This window comes from Manacus vitellinus, unplaced genomic scaffold (assembly GCF_001715985.3).
Source record: "Manacus vitellinus isolate BGI_N305 unplaced genomic scaffold, ASM171598v3 scaffold_16_pilon, whole genome shotgun sequence".
Lineage (NCBI taxonomy): Eukaryota > Metazoa > Chordata > Aves > Passeriformes > Pipridae > Manacus > Manacus vitellinus.
Window position 1 is genome coordinate 13771527 of NW_021939189.1, and position 20147 is coordinate 13791673.

A 20147-nucleotide genomic window follows, 5' to 3' on the forward strand; every position below is an offset into this window, starting at 1 on the left:
ACCACAGTACCAAAAAAAAAAAAATCAAATTATAGATCTGAAGCCCCTTTGAGCTATCCCAGGTATCCAAGATTTTGTATTGGTCACTCACACTCTTTTACCTCTGCTCCTAATTGGTTTTTGTTTTTTCTTAAGATGCACATTGAAGCTGCCAAGATGCTTTCTTTTACTGAAGAGGAATTCATGAAAGCTCTTCAGTGGGGAAATTATTGATTCCATTAAAAAACAGCTTCTGTTTGAAAGACAACTCAGATGGTACATTATTTTGGGACTGTATATGAATCCTTGTTAATAGTCAATAACTGTATATCCCAGCGAATTGATTTTGTTGATTTTGCTTATGTTTAAATTGTTTAACTTTTGTAAGCCTGACAGCTTGGGTTGTAATGTTGTATGAAATACAAATTTCTACTGCAGTGTCAGGCCAAACTGTCCATTCTGTAACTAGCAGAGAAGCACAGACCGTGCAAGGAATAGTCCAACAAGTGAACTTTGTTAATCAGTTTGCTCTGGTTTAGCATTTAAAACAATACCTTATCTATGGTAATATTCAGTCCAAAGAAGGCAGGATTTAGTCTCAGAAAATTTCTCGTTGCAACAGAAATAAATTAACCAGTGATCCAGTTGAGAAGAAAATGTCACGTCCTTTTTAAAACACGTGGTTGGAAAATTGGCCTTGTCTGTTCTCTGTAACAGATCTCCCCTCAAAGCTGGTTGGTCTGGCATCTAATTTAAGCACCAACAGCTCTTTTATAGAAATGATCATAACTTGTTTTAGTCATTACATCTTCCCCCCTGGCTGGCATAACCACACATGAGACTTGCCCCTCACTGCCCAGACAGACTCCTTTAGTCAAGGTGAAAATATTAAACCTTTCCCTGGCCATCAGCTGCTGCCTGGGGATAAGTCAGGAGCTGTGACTATTCACAGGTGTTCTACAAGCACTAGTCATCATTGTAATCAAGAACTAGGTAAAAGATTAAGGGTCGATGAGCTGAGCATACCATGTGTACAGTAATGAACAGGAGCAACACAGGCCTGTGCTGCTTCCATGAACCTGTCAGACCTCTGTGATTCCAATGGATTCCTCCCTCAGGGGAAGTGAATAGGAACATGGCACAGAAAGTCAGTTTATGCACTGAAAGGTACAAACAGTGGTTCTGACCTCAGAATGGATCAATGTCTCTGCCTTAGATCTACCAGCAAAGTACCTCAGATCTACCACTTTGAGGAGGATTAGGATCATAGTAGTGTAGTGCCAGTACAGCCAAATCTTCCCATTCCCCCCACAACTAGTGCATGAAGAGAATCCTGTAGTCCATATTGGAATACATGTGTGCATTTACACCAGCTTGGTTTCTGCTGTGCTGCTGGAGAAGACATTTCTATCATTGCTACACCACTAACTGAGAAGAACTGAGAACTCAGGACAGTTTATTGATGAAAAATGTGCAGCACACATCTATATAAAACTAACTGCTCATCAGCTGAGAACTTTGGTCTTAAAATGGAGACTTTTAATGGTGTTAAAAAGGAGTTCCTCACTGTTAACAGCAAATGGAAGTTTTCATTGGGAATCAGCTGACACCTAGTGGCAAAGCAGGAGCTGAGCTGGGGAAAGGTTCAGCTCTCTTCTGATAATTCATTACCTCTTCTCTGCTGGTAAGCCAACCTAAAATCTTCTCCAAGCATGTTAATGTCATTTTCATCTTTGAGTATCCCCTGCAGTAATGGGAAAGAAACACACATTAGAAGGGAAAACTAAGTAGAGAGATTTCTGTGGATCTCTGCAATTTTCCATCAAGAGAATGGATAGTTTGTATCCATAATACCATTGTTACCTTTAAAACAAACCTGAAACTCAAGCCTGAAAGCTTGAACAGATGAGTTACAAAGTTGTGTAGCTGGTGCCAACCTAAAGCCACTCCTTTTGTTCTGCATGCACAAGCACTACCAGAAGACAACACTGAGCTGCATTCTCTTTCTCACAGAAGTGGTAACACCCAGCACAGCAGGTGCAGCTTTAGTAAAAATCAAGAAACTGCAGTGAAAAGAGGCCCTGGCTGGGCTGGGGCTCTGTCTTCCCCTTTAGCTGTGTTGAATTAGCTCCTACAAAGGAATAACTTGGGAAATAAAGTGATACTGGACAACTTAATCAAAAACTATTTTTTTGGGGAAGGGAAGCAGGGGAACCCAGAAATCTAAATTTACAATTAATTCTAAATTAATTTTACAGCTAAAAATATGCATGTTAATTCTAAATTAGTTTTACAGCTAAAAATATGCATGACCCACAGAGCATACCTTGCAGCATTTAGAAAAGAAAAAAAATACAAACTACATTTATATTGGAAAGTTGTAAATTTGGTAGCACTTTGCTGTTGAACCATTTTGAGTGAAGTAACGTGATGTAGGAGCACCCAAGTCAGACACAGTGAACAAAGCAGGACACGATTCGTGGCACACGGGTGAGCCTTGGACACTGACACTGCCAAGGCTTCCTACAACAGCAAATCCAAACCAGAAAAGTATATTCAAAATGTTTCCAATATGAGTTATCCTTTAATCTACATTAAAGTACAACTCACTCCAGATGTTACAAATTCCTGCACCAATTATCATATTAATGTTTGAATAAAAATTATACTCTGTTCTATTTACATTTTCCAGAATTGCAGAATTTCTTTAACTAGTGGGATAATTCCCTCCCTACTCTAAATGTAGTTTTACATCCCTATGGCAGCTCTGTTCATTTGTGCACTGTCAGGAGATCTTTCCAATTATGAAGCATAATACAAAATAAATGGTAGTTTATTCCTATTGCAATAACTGTTTCCATCCTTTTAACTTTTAAAAACACAGGGATGAACAGAGTGAGCTCTGAAATGTTTCTGTAAGCACTGCAGTTCCTTGCACTGCTGCAGAGGGGAGGCCTTGCCTCCATGCTAACTTGGAATACTTGGCAGACGAGCCAGAATTGCTCCCAAAACCCCAGCTGAGAAATGTGGTGGTAACAGGGTGTAAGATGTGGTGGACCCCTTTCTAGCTAGAAAAGCCTTGCTGTAGAGCTCAGGTTTCACATTCCAAGCACTGGATGTGCTTTCAGCAAGTCCTGCACAAGGCATCAATGCTGCCAGGGAGCCCAAAGAGCATTTCTGTACAGAGCTTCCCACTCAAAAAGCAAGAGGTGAGTGCAGGTGAGCTGACACAATAAGGACACCCACTGACTCCAGGAATTCACACAGTTCTGCAACTTCACCTTGAGCTATCCAAGAGAAAAGTGATTTCCAGGACAGACACAAAGCATTTACAAGACACTTGACTTACTCGAGGCAGATAACCCAGCAGTTTCCAGGCGTGCTCTTTCAGGAGTTTCTGCCTCTCCTCTTCAACAATTGCACGGATGCTTTCCTGTCTTCTCTTCTCTAACTCTCTTTCTTCAACTTCACGCTCCTACAGTAAACAGGTTTTCCTAAGTTCAGTTTGTGAACATTTGTTTAAACAATGTGTGTTTGGCAACTGGAAAACAACCTCAGACAAAAAAGAGGACTGAATGGCAGGACCTGGGGTGAGTCTGCTATCCAAGTGTTTGCCCTTTTGAAAGCAGATTAAGTGTCCAGTTCTGCCTTTTGGGCTCTCAGACAAGTTAGTCTGTTCCTGTCTAACTGCTCTAATCCCAGAAAAAGAGCAATAGGCATGAATTCTCATGCTGATGACTAGAAGTCACAATTCACATTACATGTGTGATTTATACCCCATAAACAAGGTCTGAAAACTGCAGTATAGGGTTCCATGACCTGTTTTCAGCCTACACCTTTTCTTCCTCAGATCAGAATTCAAGAGACTTAATCTAAAAGCAGGGCTGGGACTTCCCCTCCTCACACAGTGCAGCTGACCAGGGACAGGGAACTGGCCAGCAGTTGTTCCACTGCTCCCATGGCTCCTGAGGAGGTATTTGCAGGGCATGTCAGGTACACAGGGGTCCAGGCATGTTGTTGACCCCAACCTCTCAAGCTACAGAAACAGTTGGCTCTAAAAACTTTTCCTTGTCATCAAACCAAAGCAAAGGCCTGCTTCCCCCCACATTTGTCTACAATTCCCCTGTCACCTTTCTCTAATGACAGCAGCCACGTCCCTCAGGACAGCACAAGTGTTCCCACACCGAAACACCGTGGCTCAAACCAAAGGCGTGTGTGAAACTCTTACTTTGTCTGCAATGAACTGTCTGCGACGCTCCTCCAGGATTTCTTCCACAGCCTTTTTGTGCTCCAGCTGCCTCATCCTGCGTTTCTGAGCGTTCAGCTCCTCGATCCGATCCTCCTCTGCCAGCCTGGCCAACATCTGCTGCCGGAAGGCTTCCTCCTCCTCCCGCAGAGCCCGCTGTGCTGCTGCCTTCAGAGCAAACTGCTCTTCATAGGTTTGCCTTAACTCCAGGCGCTGCCTTATTCTCTTCTCAATTTCTGCCTGCAAAGGGAATTTAGTAAAATGCTGTGTTACTGAACAGACTTTGAAAAAATTACCATCATCAGCCAATCTACTGGATTTTTCTTGGAATGAATTTACTGTAGTTGTTAACTTCTAGCATAACTAACTGGAGCAAACATTCCATATCTGACAGGGTTCTCCAGTATTAATCAGTTTGGCAAATGTCACAAGATTCTCAAAATTCAGTCCAAAACAAAAGGAGATATTTTTTTCCCCCCTACTAGCACGAAGTGACTCAACAACCACTTTGGTATCTCGACCTGTGCTACATTTTGTCACCCACAGCAAGGTAAGACAAGAGTGTGGGCAGGCCCACAGGAAAAGCAAATAGACATGCAGAAAAAAAGCAGTTAATTAACCTCCTTAGCTTAAACCTGAACTTGAAAGCTACTCCTTCACAAGATAAATAAATGTATAAAGGGGTATAAGGGTATTCAAAACCTTCACTTGTCTTCCTGCTTGAAAATAAAACATAAATACATTAGGAATGGAAAAGGAAACTCAAAACCTAAACTAATGTACAAACTGCTTGTCTGATTAAGAACATTTAGGAAATAGTGCTGGAAATTAATACTTTGTGCCAAAACAGAATTGAAAACAATTCAAATTCATCTAATACTCCTAAAACCATGTCAGAATTAAGCCTTTTGCTTTGAGACAGCTAATAGTTGAAAATGGGCTCAAGGAGTCCCTCAAAACCATCCCAAAGCCACAAATAACACTGCAGACTTAGCAAATCCAAAGTGTGAAATAAAGCCCTTCATCTACCTGCCAGCACTTACCATCTCCTTCTTCCTTTCCATCTCCTCTTGTTCTTCCAGGTACAGCTCTTGGCGGATTTGTTCCTGTTCTTGACGCTTCTGTTGTTCTCTTTCCATAGTCTCAGCAACCTGTTACAGGAAGGAAAGGTTTCTAAATGAAAGACAAAAACATACAACAATTTTTTTCCTCAATTTCAATTTTTAATACCATGTTTTGAACTTTCTGTTTTTTCTCCTCAGTGTCTCGAACTTTAGCCATCCAATCATCTTCTCTTTGTCGCTGCATGTTGGCAAACTCCATAATTTTCCTATTTTCTTCTTCCATCTCTTCCTTTTTCTTTCTCCTCCACATAGCTTGTTCTTTTATATATTCTTCAATATATGTCTGAGTTTCTCTCACTTTATCTAACTTTCGTTGTTTTTCCCTGTAGAAGATGGAAAAAAAATGTTCAAATAGTTTACTGTTACTGTAGAGTAACATTAAACTGACCTCACTGTTAATATATCCCAGAGACTAAGATTTAAATGACTCTCCTTAAACATTCAGCTAGAAACTAGACACCTAAATTTAAAATACCTATTACTGAGCTGCTGCTCAGGGAATCTCATGTCTAACATCTTTCAGGAGTGCAGACTGTTCACACAGGTCCTCACTACTACTGCATTTTACACACACTCCATCAAAGAAGAGAAGAAAGTCCACACAACCCCCAAACTTTTTATTTACACTAAACTCTCTCTCACACACCCCCACACACCCCCCTGCCCTCAGAAACCTCGTTCCCTGTCCCAGTCCATAAGGCAGGAAAACAGAGAGGTGGCAAAAGGTGGCAGGGTAGGGACACGAGACTGACTGGAGCATTCTGATGTTTCAACAGGAAAATTCACACAAGTCAGTCTCTTGTTAGCAAAATGTTGCCAAGGAAAACTAAAATGGGCCTTAGTCTCTATGGAATAGATGCATACAAATCAGCTTCCTATACAGAATGATAGAAGTTGTTTTGTTTTAAATTAACAAATAATAAAAATTCATAGTAACTAACATTTGGTCTTCTTCATAGATCTTTCTTACAATCTCATCAATCATGAGCTTCTCTCTCAGAAACTCTTCATAGGCCTTCTGCTTCTTCCTCTCCTGTTCCTCAAGCTGTTTGTCCAGTTCCTGGTGGTACATTATCTTCTCCTGGTTGCGCCTCATTTCTGCAGCAAGTTCTTCTTGCATTAACCTGTCGTGCTCTTCCTTCATCTCTTGGGCTATTTCATCCTCCCATTTCTGGGGGGGGAAACCAAAGCAAGATTCCTTTTTACTCCCACTTCTACAACAGGTAGTGAAGAAGCACACAGTATGGAAAGGAATTGTGCTGCATTACAAAAGGAAGGTTTTCCACCTCAATCTATAAATACAGAGCCTTAACATGCTGAACAGCTTAATGCAGTCAGTGGCACCCTTGAAGGGAAGCCTCAGGATCTAACTTGAGGAGCAGTAAAAGTGCAGCCTTGAGCACCAGTGGGACTTGCTCACATCAGAAAAATGAGCAGAATGAGGTTGGACTGCAGAGAATATCCTCCCTACAGCATGTTCTTTACCTGCCTACACTAAACTCTGCATAAGACATTAACATAACCAGAATCACCTGCCTGATCACCCATATTATTCTGTACATCAATAAAAATTCACAATTCTTTCTGAAGTTATCCAGATACCTGTTTAACAATAGTAAATGTTTTCAACAGCTGGACTCTGAGGTAAGGATTCACCACAGTAAGCATTAAGCACTTACTGTACAAAGGGTACCTAGTTTTAACTTGAACAAATACTACAAATCTAGCAAAATAACAACTACAACCAGTCATACAGCTTAATTCATTACTCCTTTCACTGAAATGGCAAAGCAAACCTTTTTCTTGTAGTTAGTTATTACTGGTTAATTAATCCTCCATAGCACAAAATGTATTTTCAATAAAACTGAATGCCTAACCATTATTTTAGCTAAAAAGGTCAGCTTTGAAGGAAAAGTTTTCAGCACAATTCATACAAGGAGTTGCAGGAGTTGGGTGCTGGGATTCACTATGGAGCTAATTACCAGTTTCTCATCGTAAAAAGCTTTTTTTTCAGCCATCTGTGCATCTCGTTCTTTATTCATATAGGCATATTTTAGCTTTCTTTCTAACTCTCGAAGTTCAAGACTGGAAAGGGAAAAAAGAAAAATTTATCCTATCACAAGGAGGTAAGTACCTAGGGGGACAAAATTAAATTTCCATCACTATTAAACACAATTTAAAAAACCCCAACCATTGCTCTAGTTAAAGAGTAGAAAAAGAAAAAAATTAATTTTAAAACAAAAGTTACCTATACTTCTACACATCTATCAGCAGTTCTGCACACTTCTCATCTAACTATATAAGTACAGGTATACAGACATACACATGTGCTCACATATATGCCTAAGAGCATGTAACATATATGACATATATATACATATAGACATAGACATGTATGCAAAACGAACACTTTGTGGATCAGAGTTTTTTCTCGTGTTGAGAAAAAATTTGCTTAACATTAACTTTTATCATACCTTGACCTCAAAATAACTTTCCCTTCCAGGTCCTACTCATTTCCGATTCTGCTACAACTTCCCCAAACCACGGTACCAGTTCGATACAGCCGGGAGGTTTCCGAAGTGATACCTGTTGGCTCTGACTTGCTGCCTGAGCTTCTCGTCCTTCATCTTCTCGAGGTCCCTCCTGGCCATCTCCGCCGCCAGCTTCTGCTCTCGCTCCAGCTGCAGCGCCCTCTGCTTTCTGTTCTCCTCTGCCTAATCAGAACAAACCACCCCGTAACAAATCTCAGCACAGACATTCGGGAGGCAGGGACTGTGCACTTAAAGGCTACACCAGTCAGCAAACGCCTGCTGAAGGAGAAGGCCTTTGGCGGGTGAAGGTAAAGCCAGATGAACGCCCGTCCTCGGCCTCCCCGAGCGCCGCCCCCGCTGCTCTTACCGCCCGCAGCGCCTCATCCAGCCGCCGCTCCCGCTCCAGCTCGGCCCGCAGCCGGGCGGCCCGTTTGTTCCACTCCCGCTCCTCGGACGCCTGCGGGCGACAAGAGAAAGGCTCGCCATCCCGCTCGCTCCCTGTCCCGCTCCCGCTCCCCTCCCGCTCTCACCATCCCGCCGCCGTTGCCGTGGTAACGCGCGGCGCTGCCGGGGAACGGGTTCAACTTCCGGGGCGAACCGCCCCCGCTGATTGGCCCAGAGGGCGACCCGACCTGCACGTGACTCGGGGTGGGCGGGGCCAGAGCCGCATGACGTCACCGCGAGACCTTTAGAAGTTGATATTTAAGAGCATTTCTTGAATCGTTAAATTAATGCACTGGACTCACCTATAATCCCCACAAATCCCAGGTGGCGGCGTTTAGTTAAGAACTGCTCTAACTCAGTTTAAGCCCCTGTTACGGTGGGTCCCCAACAGGTGTGGGAGGTACAGGCACAGGCAGAACATCAACCATGGGCATGAACCACGAACATCACCAGGACAGACACTGTACACGATTCTGTAACGGCGCTTGGCATACGGTATGCTTTATTCAAACCTGGATAACCCAACCAGGAAAACCCAGCCCTTAATTCTTCTAGAGAGAGATCTTGCCTGGAGCATAACTGTTCACTCCAGAGTTTCCTGGACTGACTCTGCCCCAGGAAGAAAACCAACATTGAGGACTCCAATTCCCCAAGCTCTGCCCACCCACTTTCCTCACCTTTATTTTCCTTTCTACATAGTTATGTGAAACTAAAGACATTTAAGCAGTATTTCAAATTCATTACTGTCACCCACTTTATAAAATTAATTAAAATTAATGAATCTTAAGAGAAGAACACCTCTGAGAATTAGGTAAAAAGTCTGCTTGTTTGTACTGATGCAGTGTGATGTGCCTATATCTTATATATGTGGGATAAGAACACTCATTTATTTTTACCAGTTCCTGATCTTTTACAAATTGTCCCAAATTGGTGGAATTCTTTCTGATGAGTTGGTTACTCTTCGCCCTTTTAATGAGAAAAGTGTTTTCCCACAAGGGGGAGTAAACTACAGGAGACCAAGCCTTTAATAAGATGATACAAGCAGAGAGAGAAGAGTTAGAAAATGATAATAAAGTTTCCCTACTTGTTCTTTTCAAGTGGTGTTACCACTACAGCTCTCTTCCTTAGGAAAAAATAAATAAATAAATTCAACAGTTTCTTCAACAGTAGGCAAGGAAACACATAAATGTCAAAAAACCCTATCCCCCAATGATTCCAAGCTGTTGACTGAGAAAGAAGGAAGCTTTTAACTACTCTGGCACAGCAGTGACTTTCAGTGCTCAAGGTCTGGAGGTGGCAAGGCTGGGTGGGATAAAGGTGCAAAAGATGCTTTTGCTGCCCTTTCTCCCCAGTAAACAGCTGTGTGCCTCACTGGAAATAAATGGAATTTTCCTTCTTACCAAACAAAAGAACAAAATGAAGTCCACTCACCTCACTTCTGGAAATAACAGCAAACAGCCATCAGATGTAAAATGCCATCTTTGCTTGCATGATGTGCTCATTTTGGAACAGCAACACTCTAAAATGAGAGCACAAGCACACCTTGGTTCAGTCTCCAGGACAGCAAGGCACTCAGACAGAAAAGTGGGAGTAAAAATGCTTGAACAAAATACATACCAGAGACCAAGGAGTCAGTTCACAAAAAATTAAGAGATGGCTTGTATTTGCATATAAACTATTTGTGAGCAGTGTACCTGTCACAGAAGAGACAAAACACAGAACAATATCCAGAAAGATTCCCAGTGGAAAAATATGTTGAGGTTTTTTCTAGTCCTTGGAGCCTCATTGTTCTTTAATTTCCTGTATATTCTACATTTTCTGCAGTGTGCTTAAAATACAAAACAGGAAAAAAAATGCAACCAGAGAATTCTTTTATCCTCAACACCTTATGGCAGTTTGTGGTCAGAAACTCTTACCTTTAATGCCCTGATGGTTTTCCCCAACACAAATTAAGCCCCAGGGACAGCTCAGGAAACAAACTGTGCCTGCAGATTTCCAAAGAAAGGGAAGTAACCTTTCAGCACATACAGTCAGCCCATGTAGAGAATGGGGAGGGGAAAATACCCCAAAAACTTCATAGAAACACCTAATATACCCTTACCCTGTTCTCCCATTAAACTGAATACTTTGAGAGGGAAAACAATAATTTCCCTCAATTCAGATGCAACTGCTGGTCTCGTCTCTTCTTGAGAGCTCCTCCAGGAACTGCAGGCTTCTGTCCTAAACTTTGGCCATCTGTTTCCCACTGTGCTCCTCAGCAAAGAGCTCGGCTTAGTCCTCCTGGTGCCCTCCCTGCAGCAACCAGGGGCTGCTCCTGTGCCCCAGGGCTCGGGCTGCCCCTCCCTGTCCGTGCTCTCTGCACGTTTGCCAGGGGTGCAGGAACACGGGCAGTGCACCTGGGCAGGCCCTTCTGTGCTGGGCTGTCTCTGCACATCCCCTTCTCCTGCCCAAGGTCGTCCCAGCCGGGGGATCCTGGCCCACCTGAGGGGGAAGCACCTGGTTGTGCTGCTCCTCCCAGACGGGCGGTCACAGCCTCCCCTCCTTCGCTCTTATTTGGGAAAAGATCAAGCACTGTGTTGAAAACAGACCTACCTTTTCCTCATGTCAAAAAGCAGAGCTCCTTGATGACACCAGCTAATTTCTCAAAGACCTAAGAATCTCACACCTGCAGAGCAGAGTTCAGTCCAGGCAGAGTTGCTCCACTCATCTGAGGAAAGAGAGTAAAAATGCACTGTTTTAACAACCAGCTGGATCAGACTCCTTAGAAGTCAAGTATATTTACATTTAAATTTTCTTTATTAAGTTTTTAGAATATATTTTTATATATATTGAGATATATTAATATATGTATATAATGAAATATCTACTTTACCATAGTTTGGAAAGGAATGAGTCTCAAATGCCATCAAACTCTTGTTCCATACTGCATTTCTTCTTGCAGCAGCCTGGTTACAGCTCACAAGTCAGTGATCTGCTTCTCATTCCTTTTTCCTAAGGGCATTAAACACTTTCAGGACCTGAAAAGCTTCAGGTGACCAGCAACCCACTGTACAAATGTAGAGTTAAACTCAGCAGTCCTTTCTCAGGGTTAACACAGCATCTTAGTAAATGAACCAGTTCTCAGTATCAGCACCCACTGAGGAGCTCCCAACAGCAGAAGCAAAGACTGCTGAGGAATGCTAATGATAAAACCCATGGAATGGAGCTTTAAGGGGAAAAAGTAAGTTCCCTTTATTTAGCAGTTTAACTGAAGGTGATGCAGGAGCACACAGCAGAAAAGGTCATTAAATGAAAGTGGTGAAGCCATTTTGCAGGTTTACCTCTTTTCTAGGGCGTTTTACCAGATGATCATAACAGGAGACAGTGACAAATGCGTTCCAGCTGAGATAAGATATGTAGGTCATGCTGACTTTGCAACATTATAAACCACTATTGGGGATAACACAGCTTCTCTGTGAGGTAATTTACCTTCTTTGGATGAAAAGATAAATGTGAATTAACAGGGAAGAGTCTGAAACATCTGAGCTGTGCTATTGATCTACTAAAGACCTAGATAAGTCACAGAGAAACTAATGCTTGCTTTGCTTGAGAGTAGTGATGGATGGGAGAGCAGATTTAGCAGCTAAGGGGCTATCACTGTCAACAAAGTCTTAGCACTAATTTTTTTTTTTTAATTATCCTGGAGTAGTAGGGAAATATGTCCCATAGCAGCAGTAGGCAGAAGTGATCTTTTACTCATGACATTATGGACTGTAAACAAAAATATTAAATGAAACAAAAATACTCAGTGCTTCAAATGTGTTCAACAAAAACACATCTGTTCCTGATGAGCCAAATGTGAGTTTAATAATTATTTAGCTGTAGGACTGAGTTTTGTTTTCCTGTGTGTTTGGCACCACATTTGGTGATTTGAAAACAATTAGAGAGCCATGTCCACTGTGCTCTTTTTAATTCAACTAGCAAATGCTGGGGAGAATACAATTGCTTTCTGCACCAGGCTTTCTGCTTCACCTCTAATAATTTGTTTTAAGCATATGATCTAGGTACAGCAAATAGATTTCTTCTACATAAAGAATGGTGTAAAACTAATCCTGTGATGACACTTCTGTTTTTGCAGCAAGATTTTTACCCCTCTATCTATCCTAACCAAACTCTTGTTCCCCGTGAAGCAGAAGAGAGATCATAAATTCAAGCAAAAGGACTGAGTTCTTAGGAAAGTGAATGGTGATGATTTTAGCAGAGAATCTAAATGTTTATGGGTATAAAAGTTCTGTTTGTAAAAGGTTTTAAAAGAAGTTGTATCTATTTTCTCAGGTGTGATACAATTATACCTCAAAAGTGCCCCTCAAAATAACAAGCTTCATTTGTAGCTTTTAAATTGGAAGCAAAGATTTAATTCCTACAAGATACCACCAAACACAATTAATCCCAAAGAGTTCAGTTTAACTTTAGTGAATAATTAAAAAGCTGAGGAGCTCCAAAGGGGAGCTCAGCAAAGTGCAGAAAACTGGGAAGAAAGATGCCATTGGCAAACAACAGAGTATTAAACAAACTAATCTGTAACCATAACCTTAAGCCAACCAACGGAAAGGGCAACTGAAGGGCAATAACAGAAAACAAACATCAGTCCCAGAAAGGGCTGAGAGCAATGTGAAAGTCGTTCTGCTGCCTGCATCCATCTCTCACCCTGGCACTTCCCCCTGCCCGGCAGCCTTGGCAGAGCCCCGTGATGAGCCCCAGGCTGGTGGAGGCTCTGCTTCCCTGCCCCACATGGGGATGTGTCTGGAGGAGTCCTGGGGCATGTTTAGTAAAATCCCTGTTGTTTTATTCAAGAGCTTTTAGAGAAGAGAAGAGCACACAGCAGTTACTGATACATTTTGGTGCTGATAAAACAGGAATTTTGTGCTCCAACGAAAATTCATCAGTGAAATGGTGAATTGCCTCTGCATTGCTGTGGACCAGACAAAGCCCACGGATTCCTGTGTGAAGCATTCCCAGTCCCTCACCTTCCATCATGGTTCACTTTCTGGGGCCCTGCATGCCAGGTGTGTCCCAAGGGCACAGCGATGTGTGGCACTGCATAGCTGGGGGATCACAGCACAGCTGTGGCTGCAGACAGGCAGGGAGAGGCCTTTTCCAGTGGCTGTGGCTCTGTGCCACGCTCCCTGCTGCTCTGCACACCTGGGATCTGCTGCCCAAAAGTAGGGCTCACCCAGTCCTGAGAGCTGGCTTTGCCCTGCACCTCACAGCTGCTCTCTCACTAGTCTCTTCCCTCTGCTCTCACTTGGAGCAGAGCACCTGGATGGTCACTCATCTGTGCAGGAACCTTTGGCAGCTTTTCCCCAAAGCAGCGTGTGCTCTTGCTCAGCACTTGCTCTGGCAGCACCAAGGGGACCCAAAAATGCCCAGTGTTTCCCTAAGCCAGGGCTGACACACAGGTAATTCATCTGCCCTCCCTCAAATTGTCATAATTATATTCACAGCATCACAGAGTGGGTCAGGTTGGAAGGGAGCACAGTGGGTCATCTGGTCCAAGCTCCCTGCTCAGGCAGGGTCATCCCAGAGCACATGGCACAGGATTGCATGCAGATATCCCATGTACTCTATTCCTAACTCTGACCTTCACAGTGTCCTTCAGAAATGAGGAAGTGCCTGTGCCACACTGCAGGCAGCTGCCTGCTCAGGGTTGGACTGGCACAGTCTTACCCACAGGCTCTGCTGTGCATCAGTCCCTGTGTCTGCTTCAAAGTGCTCATGTAAGCCAAGCTCACTGTTAGTACCAAGATGATTCCAGAGTAGGTACAGAGGCACCAGCTGATTCTGGTTTCAGAGCTACTGCAGGAAAGCATCTCCATGTCTCCACTGAGAAGAGGGAGAAAGTCCTCTCATTTCACTGAGAAAATTCCAGGTCATCATATAGAACTTTTAACACACATGTTACAGTTAACTACAGAGTTTGGCTCTGTGCTTATGCCCTGCAAAATAAGGAACCTAGTTCTGAAATAAACAGTTGCACTGAAATTATATTTCTAGACTCCAGAAATCAAACCTAATCTAATTTGCTCCAGCTGGACACCACCTGCAGAGTACTGTTTAAGTACTCTGAACATTACGCACTTATCTTTTAAATATTGATAATGCCATTTTTCATTTATGTGACATGAAGTCCCACAGGGAATAATTATGCTAATAAACCTTAATGATTCTTGCAAATAAATGATCAAACAAAATTGCTACTGTTGATTTATATTAATGGATGCCTTTAGGAGGAGATTTGTCAGGATGTGCTGCTTCTTGAATCCCAATTCATCTTATTTAGCAGAAGAATGTACATAGTTTGTAAAACAGATTAAGTGTTTAAAATATAATGTGTTCATGCAGTTTCTGGAGTTCATAACATTCAGGCACTATTATCCTGCCTTATGGCAAATCTGCATTAAATGGCTTCTTTGTATACAACTTTTGTCAGTCCTTCCCCCCACCCTCCTTTTGTCCCTTGTGGTCAAAAATGTCCTCCTTTGGAAGATTTCTAACTTAACCTTTCTGTCACTCATTCAACAATCACTTGGCTGTCCTAACAGAAGAACACTGCTGTTGAGCAACTTCAGTTTCACTGTGATGAGTCTAGAAACATTCTTGGTGCTTTAATAAGGACACACCACCTGAAGCTGGTGACCTGCAGAATTTTATGGGCTGTGTGGAGATGAGCAGTTTCTACTCTTCTTCCACTGCCAGATATGCTGGAAATTCTCACTCCCAACCACCCACTTTTGAAATTGTAACCAAGTTCATTTGGAAAACATCTTACATGGGCTTGCCTTTTAGATAACATGTATGTTTGAAAGCAATACCAATGTGCTTCTTTTACTCCTGGATATAGGTAGGACGTAATTTAAAAGTATCACAGGAGAGGAAGCTAAGGAAATAAGAGGAGAAGGAACTTTGAGTTTATGAATTTAAACTATAGTGGTGGTAGAAGAAGAGAATAAGCACATGCTTTGTCTTATCAGCAAAACACACAGATACAAGTACAAGGTGGTGGTGGATCAGGGTTAGAACCAGGCAGGGAGCTAAGCAGAAGTGTGCTTGCTCTGCCTCTGCAATACTCTGTGCCCAGTGTGAGAGTTGTACAAGTTGCCTTAATTCTTTGCTTTAAAAACCTTGTTAAACTGATGGACTCCAGCAGGATAACAGCAGAAGGAAGGCACGGCGTGCTTTTGCCTTTGAGGCAAATAATATGGTTAAGTAATTTGCTGAGACTTCCACCCATAAAGAGTTTTTCAGGTTTTTTTTCTCACTTTTTACCTCCTCCTGCTTGTCCAAAAGTGCAGTTTCAAAGAAGAGCTAAGCAGCCCACTATGCAAACATTTTCTTTTTCTCGCAATGCAACCACCTCCCATGAAACATGACATTGCATCCACAACAGGCTGGCATTTCAAAGGGTTGTCCTTAACAGATTTTACTAACTGAATAATACAATCCTGAAATCCAGCTGAAACATGGCACTAATTCACTCCATGCACAAGGAAACCAATAACTGCAGCACAGAGATGAAGGTCTCTAATAATGCTCTAGAAAGAACAGGTGGTTTGAATTATTTCTTCAAAGAGGAACATTGCTCAAAAGCCCATCAGGTAAAGCTTTTCCTTTGCAAACCTGGGGCTAATCTTGCAGACCCTGAAAGCAATGCAAGTTTAAAGCACTGAAGGGCTGCATTATTCAGATTAATTTTCTTACCGTTTGTGGATTGATAATCCTCAGGTTTGTCAATGCCACTTTAAATGTTGCTATGAAAGTCTTTCTTCTGTGATTCACAATCACAACCCTGCAGTTATGGAGTTTGCCAGGCCTGCATTTCTGTTAAATAATAAGAAAACTCAATCTCATTCTGTTCATCCCTTGCATGTGGATTCTTTAATAGCTCTCCAAACAACTAGCAGGGGAACATTTTCGAATAGGTAGGTGACAAAAGCAAAGAGACTTGGAGCAATTAGTAGGATTGGACATAGACTGAGGATTAAGTGACCTGCATTCTGTCTTTAATTTGCTGCATGGCATCCAGAAAACTATTTTGTCTTACTGCCTTTTTGCATGCCTGCAGCAATGCTTGTCATTACTTACCCAGGAGGTGCTCCACAGGGATTAGCACAGGGATTAGCATGCTGCACCTGAAGGAGAACATCCTCACCTCCTAAAGGCCATCACTGTGCCATCAGCACTCACCCCTCCCCAGAAATCATTGCCATCAGCATCCCTGCTCGTTGCCAATCACACAGCAGTACTGGTCTCATGCTCTGACTGAAACAAGCTTTCTAGGAACAGGTGATGGCCCATTTTCCCCAGAGGTGCCTGGGACAGTTTGGGCTCTCAGGGACACTCAGAGCACCATGATTCCAGCCACAGAGTGCTGTGCTGCAAATCAGGAGCCTCAGTCCTACCTCCACCCCTCTGTGCCTACTGACACAAAACTGACTGTTTTCCTGACAATAAAATGGGACTCAGCCTTGTACAGTTCAGTGTACAGAACACACAGCCCTTGCAGATGTGTGTGTGTAACCTCACTGACCCCCAGCACTGAGGGAGTGCTGATGTGACATGGTGAGGAGTGACCAGGAGCTGAGCAAAAAGCCTCAATTGTGACTTCGAGTCAACAGGATTTTGCCACTTGCCTAAAAGCAGGGTCATGGTCTCACTCCCCTTTTATGCATGTCACTTCTGGCTTAAACAAGAAAATAAAAAAATCAGTCCCCCAATATTATGTTTTGCTTTAGCTTATAAATAACAGTTTCCTGACCCCATATCTATTTAGACATATACTGGAGAGATACAACTGCAGGTTAAGAACCTCATTTTAGTATTTCCAGAGGAATTATCTCTACCCTCTTTCTTGTCTCTGTTACCTGTTTGGTATTTTTTTCTCATCCCACAGGTGTTTGTTCTCCTAGGGATTCTTTTGGATACTCCTACTTCCTGGCCTTAATTTTTCTCTTTTGTGAAGCATTTTTCAGGCCTTGCCTCATTTCATTGACGTGTATTATTACTCCTGTTCCTCTCTCTGGGGTGACTCCTCTGTCAGTGGGTTTGGAAAGACATCTCTCATCAGATTTCTCCAGGATCCAAGACTGGGACCTGATTTCTGCAGACAGAAGAAGCAAAAAGAGTGACTAACACAAAATCTGTGTTAAATGAGAATTTTGCATTGCTCCTCCAACACAGAAACTTTTCACTGCTTGGATTTGTTTGGCCATGGGTGTTTGATCTAATTTTTGTAATGATCACTTATAACCTCAAAAAAGCATTTGAGGTCTAGTAGAGTAAATTCCCTAAATCATTTTGTCTCTTATGTGCTGCCATTTCTACTATTGATTTTTTTCCTCCACCTTGGAATGGTGCTAAAACCTTCTCTCTACCAGTTGCACAGGGAAAGCAATCACTCCTAGAGTGCCTCACCTCTTCTTTCCATTTTGTTTTAACATGTTATTTATTTATTTCAAATCCAGTCACTTCTTATTCTCACACCATCTGGCCAGACATGTCTGCTTCTATATACTGTAGATGTTCTAACTTAAGATATAAATCCTTAACAGTTAGATCATGCAGTTCAGTTAAAATTTATTTATAATTTATTTACACTTAGATAATGAAATATCCACTTACACCTTTTTTATGCATGTAAATAGAGATGCCAAATGGATGTCACTATCAATTTGCTACGAATTCATACATGTTCCCTAGTGTTTATACAGTGGGATTAATTCTGCTTTAATACTCACTTGTTTTTATCCTGTGTGTTCTAAATAATTAATGTTTATTGATTATGACTTACAAGTACGACTGCACCAGGACTCTTCACTGGCAGCTGCATAAAACAAAGTTACAATTATCTAGACTGCAAGATTCACTTTCTAAATATTCTCCTCTTCTTAAAACTGACTTGAAAAAACAGTTCATTCTTACCTACTGGTTATGCAAGACGAGGGAATGTACATTTGTATTTTATATCTTCTTTAGAATGTCAATATTTTGCTATTTGATATTTGAAAAACTGACTCTCTCTGCCTTCCAGGCAGTCAATACCCACCTTGCCTGGCTCCCCAGCTGGCTCAGCAACTCATGGCAAAGCATCCTGTTACTCTGCACATGGCCTGGGATGGGAAAGGCATCCAAGGCAGTCCAGACCCAAGGGGGAGAAGGGAGTCCCCTGGCACAAATCCTTCTCTGGACACTTTGACCTTGAGGACACAAGCCTGAGTCCTTGTAGCAGCTTGTCCCCAGCTGAAAGCAAGGAAACAACCAACCAGCAGTATTCAAACTGTGCCTTCAAAATGGGATGTGGAAATGTAGACTATAAAGGAGATATATCTTAAATAACATGGAATTCTAAACAGCCCTAGTTGTAGCAGTAGTCTTAGTTGTAGAAGATCCACCCTCCATGTCCTCAGCTGCATCAGATAGAGAATTTGTCTCCTTTTCCTCAAGAAGCAGTGAAAAAAACCTGAGCTGTTTCTCATCCCCATGTGTATGAAGCCCTCCCTAAATAATAATTTTCTCGCCAGTCCTAGTCAGTGCTAAATGAATGCTAATGTTATACATATGGGCTCTACTAAGATGTATTTTATCTTAGATTTGAAAAGTTTAAACTGATCTGTGTAAATGCAGAAATAAATCCTACACATTTGTTGACACTTATTTTCTAAATAATACTGCCAAAAATGTATAAGTCAGCAATAAAATAGGCAGAGTTTACAAGCAAATGATATAATAATAATGCTAAACATAAGCTTAGTCATGTCATACTGTAAGGCAAAGCTCTGTAGTGAACTCATAATGAGGAATGGCAGAAACATTAAAAATAGAAAAGAACAATACCAGTACACAACAAATACTAAGCCACATATTTTTGTGTCATCTCTACCTACCACCAAAAGGTGTTTACTCTGAATTCTTTTTATGCTCTGCAGATTTTATTTATGCAAAATTTTGAAGCTGTTCTAGTCAGTAATCTTTTAAGTGTAAGGAGATGCAGCAATTAAGATGCTTAAACATAAAGCCATGGAATAACATGACATTTGTGACATGCACCCAAGCTTTTCTGCAGGTCTCTTTCAGGTATTTTTTTTATTGTTGATACCCTGCAAACAGTGACATTTTTAAAATAGGTCAAGTAAGTTTTAAGCCTAATAAATTAGAGAATTAACATATTTGTAGCATTCCATAAACGTTGTTTAAGTGGAGGAGCTGTCTCTGATACCTTGTTCCGGCCTGACAAAGGAGAGGTATCCCCAGAGCACATTTTTGGAGTGAAAGCCACACTGTACAAACACTGATTTACCAAGAGATAGAAAGGGAAAATGAGCTTTTGCAGCTGTTTGCATCAGACTGTGTCCAGCCCTGGGAGAGGACCTTGGCCTGGGGAAGACTCTGCTAGTGACACAAACCAGAATCTGAAACGGTGCATGCAGAGCAGAACCACACTGCTGGACACCACCCTCTGCACCCCAGCTGTGACTCCAGGTTGTGGGATGACCTGGTCTCACACTTGGTAATAACCTGCTTTTCCACCAGTGACATCACCTGCCTTTACAGGCCCTTGTCCTTCATGGACCTGGGAGCAGGGGCCTGCACTGACTTCAGCTTCAGAATGCAGGTCTGCCTGAAGATGACCTCAGTGACTCTTTTCCTACACACTGTACTTTTAAAAGATGAGTTTTAAAGTGGACTGTTAAAAGACACCAAAATAAACCCTAGGCCTTGGCTGAATTTAAGTTTGCTGTACCCTGCTCTTCCTTTAACACAAGTGCCTTGTTTCCCTGGACAAGTTTC

At 42.1% G+C, this 20147-nt stretch overlaps 2 protein-coding genes and 1 long non-coding RNA gene across 3 annotated transcripts in view; 1 reads left to right on the forward strand and 2 right to left on the reverse strand.

Annotated features, from left to right (window-relative positions):
- TEX9 (testis expressed 9) overlaps positions 1-1870 on the forward strand; it is a 46061-nt gene extending 44191 nt beyond the window's left edge. Inside the window, exon 11 of the mRNA XM_029958798.1 lies at positions 136-1870. Within this exon, the coding sequence (XP_029814658.1) occupies positions 136-213 (78 nt within the window). The 3' untranslated portion in view covers positions 214-1870. The remainder of the gene's footprint in view (positions 1-135) is intronic.
- On the reverse strand, positions 1451-8451 carry MNS1 (meiosis specific nuclear structural 1). The gene is made up of 10 exons (XM_018069790.2): positions 8411-8451; positions 8248-8337; positions 7936-8063; positions 7332-7434; positions 6291-6520; positions 5456-5672; positions 5269-5376; positions 4208-4465; positions 3329-3454; positions 1451-1723 (listed from the first exon to the last, which is right to left on the reverse strand). The coding sequence occupies exons 1-10, from the start codon at positions 8411-8413 to the stop codon at positions 1625-1627; spliced, it is 1362 nt and encodes a 453-aa protein (XP_017925279.2). The 5' UTR covers positions 8414-8451; the 3' UTR covers positions 1451-1624.
- Positions 8452-10230: 1779 nt separating this feature from the next.
- LOC108639089 lies at positions 10231-11223 on the reverse strand. The gene is made up of 3 exons (XR_001920250.1): positions 11197-11223; positions 10917-11031; positions 10231-10309 (listed from the first exon to the last, which is right to left on the reverse strand). It is a non-coding gene; the product is annotated as an uncharacterized LOC108639089 (long non-coding RNA).
- Between the last annotated feature and the right edge of the window lie 8924 nt (positions 11224-20147).